At 42.6% G+C, this 9,866-nt stretch overlaps 1 protein-coding gene across 2 annotated transcripts in view; it reads right to left on the bottom strand.

Annotated features, from left to right (window-relative positions):
* Positions 1-3,489: 3,489 nt before the first annotated feature.
* The window catches only part of serinc4 (serine incorporator 4), a 62,401-nt gene continuing 56,024 nt past the window's right edge, over positions 3,490-9,866 (bottom strand). For both annotated transcript variants that reach the window (XM_061814068.1, XM_061814067.1), the window contains one exon: positions 3,490-5,215. In XM_061814068.1, coding sequence (XP_061670052.1) covers positions 5,008-5,215 — 208 coding nt within the window. In that variant the 3' untranslated portion in view covers positions 3,490-5,007. The remainder of the gene's footprint in view (positions 5,216-9,866) is intronic.

The following is a 9,866-nucleotide window of genomic DNA, read 5'->3' as shown; positions in this document are numbered from 1 at the left end:
ATGTTTGAGTCTGACTGATTGTATGGGGTGGACAGGTGTCTTTATGCAGCTAACGACCTCACTCAGGTGCATGTGATTCATGATAATACATGGAGTGAAGGTGGGCTTTTAAACGCGGACTAACGGGTCTTTGAGGGTCAGAATTCTTGCTGATAGACAGGTGTTCAAATACTTATCTGCAGCTGTATAACACAAATAAATCATTAAAAAAAATCATACATTGTGATTTCCAGATTTTTCTTTTTAGATTATCTCTCACAGTGGACATGCACCTATGATGAAAATTTCAGACTCCTCCATGAGTTCTAAGTGGGAGAACTTGCAATATATATATATATATATATATATATATATATATATATATATATATATATATTAAAGTAAGTAAGTAAGTTTAGTCAGTAAATTTACTTTTACTATATATATATAGGCGGAAGGGTGGATCAGATGGAAAGCGTTGGCCTCACAGTTCTGAGATCCCGGGTTCAATCCCGGACCCGCCTGTGTGGAGTTTGCATGTTCTCCCCGTGCCTGCGTGGGTTTTCTCTCGGCACTCCGGTTTCCTCCTACATCCCCAGGGTGTGAATGTGAGTGCGGCTGTTTGTCTCCATTTGCCCCGCGATTGGCTGGCAACCAGTTCAGGGCGTACCCCGCCTCCTGCCCATTGACAGCTAGGATCGGCTCCAACACTCCCTGCGAATTTTTTTTCTCTCATAGTTCAAGTGTACCTTTCATGAAAATCACAGACCTCGTCTTTTTAAGTAGGACAACTTGCATACACATCTAATGTTGCTCTCAGTGGTCAAAGGGAGTGGTCAGGGGCTTCGTGTGTTTGCTCAGACACATACAAAAATTAAAGGGAATGTTAGTGAGACCAGTATCCTGTATATAATGTGAGCATACGTGCGCCATATAAGATATCACATTTGTACTTTGGATTTGCATTGCTGAACAAATAGCTCCATAATTGCAGGATGAAAGCAAAGGGCAAAAATCACACCATATTTTTTGTTCCCATGTGAAGAAAGTAGGTGGGATGGTCATGTTTCAAATTCATTTTATCAATTTGAGGTTTTAAGTTGTCCGGTCTTTGGTGTGACCTCACACAAATTCGACATACCAGCTTGTTGGTGTCAGTGGGATGGCTGTCCTTTGTGACTTGAATCCAAAATGCTGTCACGTCCCATCGGAACGAGAGTAGGACCCAAATGCAGGACTCGGACGATGCAAGGTAGTTCAAGGAGAAACATTTATTATATGCCGAGGTCGGGGATCGAGCAGGCAGTCCGGTGCAGCCGCGGTAGTTGGGACGTCGGGTGAAGAGAGCAGGTGAGCGGGCAGGCAGGAGTCGGTACACAGGAGAACGATCAAGGCAGGCAGAAGTATCAAAAGAGTCAGGCTTACAAGGTTGGTCGGAGAACGGGCGAAGGTCGGTACACACAGGTTGTCGATCAGGGATACGAGAGTGCTGGAACGGGACATGAAGCCCAACGAACTGGCGGGGACCAGTCGTCATCGGGGTGATATAAATACACAGACTAATCAGCCCGCATGAGACGCAGGTGTGCACCTCAACCAGCGCACCCGCGTGGGCACCCGCACAGCTCGTGCTTGAGCGGCAGGATCATGACAAATGCTCCCACTTCAACATGTTGGATTAGGCTTTGGAACTAATTTCACTTATGCGTCACAATTTTCTGTAACTGTGCAGCTACACTCACCAGATAGATAGATAGATAGATAGATAGATAGATAGATAGATAGATAGATAGATAGATAGATAGATAGATAGATAGATAGATAGATAGATAGATAGATAGATAGATAGATAGATAGATAGATAGATAGATAGATAGATAGATAGATAGATAGATAGATAGAATTCAAAGTCTAGTCACCTGATAATCATGGACCTTTTAAAATGATGGCGAGCTTTATGATAAGCAAGTTATGGTGACTCGGTTGTAATTAACATCTGTTCATCAGCTTTTTTCAAGTTTTTGTGCTTTTCATTTTTATTACCTATAATACTAATAGTGGTAAAATGTATAGTTTTCTTCAAATCAAACATTGATGGAGTTATCTCAGAATCCAGCTGTTAATTTTAATTGAAAAAAGATGTAACTATTCATTAATACACAAGCGTATGCTTCCGTACATTAAAGACAGTTTAACAAAACAGACAACTTGCAAAATTGGATACAAAGAAGAAGCATCAAATCTATACAATGGTGGAAATTTGCTACTGAACCAATCAGGTCATCTAATGTTGTTTCTCAACAAAGGACGTCATCACCGACAGGCTTGGGCTCCCTTCAGTAGCAATTTGACTTGTTTAACACTGATCAACCTCAACAGGAATATTTGTCCATGGTAAGTTTTTTATTCACAACATACAGTAATTTATCTCAGTATTTAAAAAGCAATTTTTTTATTAAAACAAAGCATCCTACTTCAGGGTGCAAAGGTTCACAAAATCCATGGTTTGGTTTGTATCACATATTGTGAACCGAACAGAACACACGCAGAATGAATCAAACCGAAACAATGGAACTGAACCCTTTTGATGGTTTTCAAGTACCGCTCCATCCCTAATAATGCTACATTCAACTTTTACTATTTATGTGTATTGTATTTTAGTAGTGGCGGCATGGTGGAACATCTGAAAAGTGTTGGCCTCACAGTTCTAAGGACCCGGGTTCAATCCCAGCCCTCCCTGTGTAGAGTTTGCATGTTTTCTCCGTATCTGTGTGGGTTTTCTCCGGGCATTCTGGTTTCCCCCCACATCCCAAAAGCATGCATCAGTAATTGGACACAAATTGCCCCTAGATGTGATTCTGAGTGCATTATTTGTCTCTATGTGTCCTGCGAATGGCTGGCAACCAGTTCAGTGTGTACCCTGCCTCCTGCCCGTTGATAGCTGGGATAGGCTCTGCGACCCTCGTGAAGATAAGCGGCAAAGAAAATGGATGGATGGTATTATAGTAGTACTGCATTACCCAATCACATGGGAATTGGGCATTTCTTCAAAAAAATCCAAAGGAACAAAGTTTGTATTTTTTATTATTTACAGATTTGACTAAATTATGAACAGACTATTTCTGAAGACAAGAGGCAGAAAGCTATCCTTTCTCAACCAAGATTTCATTGAACCCTGCTGGCTTCTAATTTGCATAATCATCCATAATCAAATTCACAATTAAGTAAACGAAAAACATTTGAAACTATGAGGAATAACTCTCTATCCATTTTCTATCACAGTTCTGAGTCATAGGGAAGCTCGAGTCTAAACGGTGTGTGGTGAAAGACACAACCTGAACTCATCAGTAGCCTTCACAGAACATGAGAAATACAGTGTCTTAGAATTGACCTCTTCTTCACTTCAAATTTATTTATATTTTATTACATACATTCCTTTTTAACTGTCTTGTCATTCTGTAAAACTTGAAATGATGCATAGAACTTTAGAATCGTATTTGAAACAAAAACAACTCAAAGCAAATCTTTCTTTGGCATTTGGACAGACAAAAGTGAATAAAGTTTTGAACTCTGATGTAATTTGGACATTAGTTAAAAAAAACTTATGTTTTGGTCTAATTTCTCACAATAATGTAGATATTATTGTTATTTTAGTTGAAATTAAAATCTATCTTACAAATTAAAAAAACAGGATTGAAATATGTCTTTCTTGATTGTAGCAGCATTTAAATTGAGTGGATTCATCGTGTCAGTGGTTTGATAATTTAAAAATTAAATGTTTCACTGTAAAATGAACAAAATATTTTACCCAGTACATTATATTCAAAAGTCTTAAATCGGTGGTCCGCATCCACCGGTCTGTGGACTGATACTGGGCCCTGAGCCATTTGTTACCAGGCCACAGAGGAAGAAGGACCAATTTATATAATTTTTGTAGTGTTGCAATTTGCGGGTCAGTGCCTTTTATTATGAAAATTGACTGGATCTTCTCCACTGCAACAGCTCCATGTCTAAAATGGCACATCGAGATTGCAAACAATGTTTCTGTTTCCAGTCCCTGCCAACTTGAATGCTTCAGCTTCCCATCGCTGCGGGCTGGCTCAAGGCGGCAGAGGTCAAAGAACGAATCATTTCATAAACAAATTCAGTTCATTACATTTACTGAAAAGATTTGTTCTTTTGAACGAAATGTTTGCAGACGAAGTAATACAATTTCAGGAGTCTTACTCAAAATTTCTCACGGACCAAGATAGATTTGTAGGTTTCTGCTCGACGGGCAGAATTACTTTTACAGAGTTAAAGGTCTGCTCTAATTAAGGAGTTACAGAATTGGGGTCTAATCTCGGTGCTTACAACAACAACTCTGATGCCCACTATTGTATCAAGCCCACAGTTCAAGCATGACGGACTGTAAAGGAGGAAGCAGACACGGAGAAGCGAGGTGCGCGCGCGCGTGTGTGTGTGTGTGTGTGTGTGTGTGTGTGCGTGTGTGTGTGTGTGGTGTGTGTGTGTGTGTGTGTGTGTGTAGGTATGTATGTACTGTATGAGAAAAATGCCTACTCCAAAACAGTGCACAGTGTCTTAAAATACAAAAAAAAGGAAAAAGCTAAACATGCCATGTGTCATTTAAGCGTGATAGAATGTCACCCCCAACATCAACCAGGAACATCACATTATCACAAATAAAAACAGTCTTCTAAAAAAAAAAAAAAGAGGAGGTTATGTCACAGAGGCCAAGTCTAGAATGTTTTTGCAATTATATAGAAATTCTTATTAAGTCATGAAATGTCTCTACTTATTCACTGAATTTTCCATCACCATGAAGCGTGACACTTCACCTCTTCCACTCAGTTTGGCAAGTCATAGTTAAGTTTTTATTTACTTCATGACATCAAGCATTATAGGATTCCCCCTCGCTCATATTGGCCAGTTGATTAGACCATCTCACAGCAATGTCAACCATGTAACTTCCATCCCCGACATCCCTCGACAGGGCACCACGTCATCTCCCATCCTCTATGGTGTACATCAGACGCTGACGGTGACGTGACGGGAGGACGGTGAGCGTCGTTTGATGCGAGAGCGGCGTGGTCTGGAATCATTTTGACAGCTGCACAAGGGGGCTAGCAGCAGCCACAGGTAGAGGAACACACAGGCCCAGCATGATGACATCTTCACCCAGAAAGTAGACCAACTCCCGTGGGTAAAAGTAGTCTCCAGGACTGCCGATTCATAGCTGGAGGAGGCAACACACTCAGGAATCAAACAAACCCTAACTATATAATTGAGAATGACGATAGTCACTGAGGTTTTTATGCAAAAAAAAAAGAAACCTGAGACACAAAGCAGCTAATGAAGTATTGTCCCATGTCTTGTGATTTTTTCTTTTTTTTTAAATCCAACTCTCACAGGTGCAAATTCATATGGCCTGGATCAAAAGGTTTTGAGGAAAGGTAAAATATTGAAAGATAGTCCTCTATTTGTTTTTTATTTAAAAAAAAAAAAAAGATTTGAGACTGGCAGGTAACGATATTAGGTATTGGGCCTCATTTCAAGGTTTCAGGTATTCCTGAAAGCTGGTAGTATCAGCCACCAAAATTTAAGCAAAAAAAAAAAAATCTGATATTACCTAAATTCTCCTCATCAGTAGTTTGCGCTACATTGTGGTGGTTCAAGGCAACACAGGTCTTTCTTAACAATTATTTGTATATATCAGTATTTGCCTGTTCCTAGTATAAGCACATCTCAAATGGATCATACTACAAAAAAAGCAATATAAAAATTATGAGAAAAGGCTACTTTTTCATTTTAATCGGCTGTAAACAACATTTCTTCTTTTTACTTTCGGTTTGTTAGCGGTTGCCACAGCGTGTCATACTTTTTCATGCAAGCCTGTCTCCTGCATTCTCTCTTCTAACTTTAAATGCCTTCATGTCTTCCCTCACTACATCCATAAACCTTCTCTTTGGTCTTCCTCTAACTCTCTTCCCTGGCAGCTCCATTCTCATTATCCTTCTTCCAATATACTCACTCTCCTCTGAATGTGTTCAAAACCATCAAAGTCTGCTCTCTCTAACATCCAACCTTGGCTGTCCTTCTGATGAGCTAATTTCGGATTTTATCCAACCTGGTCACTCTGAAAGAGAACCTCAACATCTTCATTCGTGCCAACTGCAGCTCGATTTTTAAAACACCAACACCAAGACCTTGTTTCCACAACTTCACTACAAGAGGCAACAATATCCTGGACAATACTTTTGCAACTCACAAAAGAGCCAATAAAGCCATATCCCTCCCCAATCTGGGAGCCTCAGACCACACACACTACTGTCATGCTAATATATGCATACAGACTGATGGAAAGGAGCTCTCGCCTCCAACAGCCACTGGTGTCTGGGCACCCCTGACACACTTACTTCGCCCGCCATGGGTCCTCCTGTGTACGCTGCATGGGTCCTCCTGGGTACGGGTTCCTCATCCTCCTCGTCTGTCAGTCGGCAAGTTTGTTGTTAGTTAGAAGTGATCCGCTTATCGTCTAATATGGCTTGAAATGATACAGTAATATGGCCCCGGTCACTTCACTCGCTTCTGAGATGTTCTCTTCTTCAAAAAGAGCTTCAGTCTCAGAAGGGGCGTCAGAAAAATCCAAAAATCATGATCTAACATATCTCTATCTGCCATAGCAGATGGCACAGCGTGTTTTCTATGGAGACTGTGTGAGTGTGACATCTGCAAATGATGTTGCAGGCAACATAGACGCCATGGGGTGTCGAGTAAGAGTTTCACAACTTTGCTCTTTAATTAAATGCTCTCCGCTCACTTTTTCGAACTCGTATTATCATCAAAGTGATTAATATTATATCTTTATGAAGTTTTGATAACAATACCTATTTAAAAATGTTTATTTTGGTGTCAGATTCACTTTAAACATTATTATTTATCTCACCAATTACAATATCTTATCAAATGGTTTCATCACAAAGAGGAGAACGATTCTTTGCTAGAATTGGAACAAATGGACTGCAATAATATTAAACTCCCAAAACGCCCATTTATTTCCACTGAACTTAAGAAGCCATAAATGTTTTAAGAATCCAATAATTGGATCCACCTAAATGGCTTGGTTGTAAAGTTTAGAACAGGGGTGCCCAGACTTTTTTACCCCAAGCTCTACTTCTCAAGCAGCCAGCCTCTCGCGATCGAGGGGTGAGGTGGGGGGGACATTTTTCATTCTTTCTTTTTTTTTTTTTAAAAGAATGACCAATGCTTAAATAGAATGACCAAGCCACAAAGACTTACCCACTACAAAAATGCAAAACATATTTATTTTAAAGTATATTGAGGATTCTTTATGGGTAAATGTATGTTTCTGTGCATTGCTTAACCGCATAAGCCAATATTGCACAAAACAACATTGTGAACCATAAGCATTTCTTGTAACTATCTGAGTTCACGCTAATGATCACTAAACACAATATGAATCAAAATGCACATTTGGGCTGTGTCACTCACGTCAGTGGTTTCGTCCAACTGCAGTGAGAAACACAATCTCCGATGTCCTTGCACACTACTGTTGGAGACAAAAACGCCCCTTCTGACACGGAAGCTCTTTTTGAAGAAGAGAAAATCTCACAACTGAGAGAAGTGTGCGGGCCAATATTACACTATTGTTTTGAGCCATATTCAGATGATATGCGATCACGGCCAAACCGCCTCTCGTCCGATCCACTTCCGCGGCGGGGATGAGACATCGCGGCGGGGATGAGCCATCGCGGCAGGGATGAGCCACCGCGGCTCATCGCAGCCGGCCGGTGTGGCTCATTTTCGGCGCCGAGGTGGCTTATCACGGAGCCGAGCCATGCTGCTTTAGGGGGTTGTTCACAGCCGGCGCAGTACGAGATGAACAACACCGTCGAGCCGGGGTGCTTTACTGCGTTGTCGTCGCACGCGGCTGAGTGAGGCAGAGCCGAGCCCTGCTGCTTTAGGGGGTTGTTCATAGCCACCGCAGTACGCGATGAACAACACCGTCGTGCCGGGGTGCTTTACTGCATTGTCGTCGCACCCGGCTGAGTGAGGCAGACCCGAGCCGTGCTGCTTTAGGGGGTTGTTCATAGCCACCGCAGTACGCGATGAACAACACTGTTGAGCCGGGGTGCTTTACTGCGTTGTCGTCGCACGCAGCTGAGTAAGGCAGGGCCGAGCCGTGCTGCTTTAGGGGGTTGTTCACAGCCGCCGCAGTACGCGATGAGCAACACCGTCGAGCCACGGTGCTTTACTGCGTTGTCGTCGCACGCGGCTGAGTGAGGCAGAGCCGAGCCGTGCTGCTTTAGGGGGTGGTTCATAGCCACCGCAGTACGCGATGAACAACACTGTTGAGCCGGGGTGCTTTACTGCGTTGTCGTCGCACACAGCTGAGTAAGGCAGGGCCGAGCCGTGCTGCTTTAGGGGGTTGTTCACAGTCGCCGCAGTACGCGATGAGCAACACCGTCGAGCCACGGTGCTTTACTGCGTTGTCGTCGCACGCGGCCGAGTGAGGCAGAGCCGAGCCGTGCTGCTTTAGGGGGTGGTTCATAGCCACCGCAGTACGCGATGAACAACACCGTCGAGTCGGGGTGCTTTACTTTGTTGTCGTCGCACGCGGCTGAGTGAGGCAGAGCCGAGCCGTGCTGCTTTAGGGGGTTGTTCATAGCCACCGCAGTATGCGATGAACAACACCGTCGAGCTGGGGCGCTTTACTCCGTTGCCGTCGCACACAGTTGGGTGAGGCATTGGTGCTGCGTTCTTCAGAGCCACCGCCGTGCGCAAGCCTGAAGCGCAGCCTTGCTGGCGAAGTAACGCAGCAGCTCGACGTCGTCCGATGCGCCCATCGACACATTTCATATGCAGATCTTTTGTTACGTTATGAGAGACCGTACATGGTCCGCCCCAAACTATTATTTTTATTAGCTGTATACACACCGACCTGTCATTTGGAATCCACGAAGCTCTCGTCCTCTGCACCCGTGCAATCCATTTTTCACGACGAACCAGGTCTCTTGCAAACTTATGAAGGGTAATTCCATTTTCCCGAGTGTTCAAGCATTGTCCAACAATGCAACGAGCCAGCATTTTGGCTAACATGAAGGAACAATGAGCTACCTTCCCGGAGGTAAAACTAATTGGAACAAACAAGCCCACTTGGGGCGCTTCTGTCCTTTACGCCACTTCCTGCTTCTTCTCGAAAACAAATCCCTCAAGAGGATTATCATGGTGGGAGTTACAAAAAGCTTTATACGGTAAAATCATGTTTTGTGGTGAAAAAACGCATGGGCCCATATTGGCTGTCGTTTTTTCATTAATAACATACTAAAAATCATCCATTTAATGACAGTGACCCTTTAAAATGGAGGTGTACTCACTGAGAGCGTGTTTTCCTGTACTGTCATTGTTTGGACATGCGCGGTGAGCTAAAGTTTAAACAAAATACGGCTGATGTCTTTTTTTTTTTTTTTTTTACTCACCACACCGTCGCGATCGACCGAAACTGCCCCGCAATCGACGCACTGAGCACCCCTGGTTTAGAATCTACAGGACCTCAATTACCATGTGCTCCCAAATCTGTCATAAGACAGATTTTGAAATTAATAACACAGTATATGCCTTCACTTTAGAAAGTGGGAACCACCTACAACAACGAATTAACAATAATATTTTTGGGACGTGTGACAAACTGTTTCAAGAATTCCAAGTAAGAGGCAGGAATATTTTTCAATACAATAAATTCAGACCAGTAATTAAAAAAAAAAAGAAAACCAACACTTAAGAATACTCTCAAAAAGTTGGAGTTTGGTAAGCAAACTGTAAAGCTTAACAGACATCTTTCAAGAGTTTATGAATTATTTTCATTT

This window comes from Syngnathoides biaculeatus, chromosome 3 (genome assembly GCF_019802595.1).
Source record: "Syngnathoides biaculeatus isolate LvHL_M chromosome 3, ASM1980259v1, whole genome shotgun sequence".
Lineage (NCBI taxonomy): Eukaryota > Metazoa > Chordata > Actinopteri > Syngnathiformes > Syngnathidae > Syngnathoides > Syngnathoides biaculeatus.
This window is presented reverse-complemented; position numbering and strand designations above follow the sequence as displayed.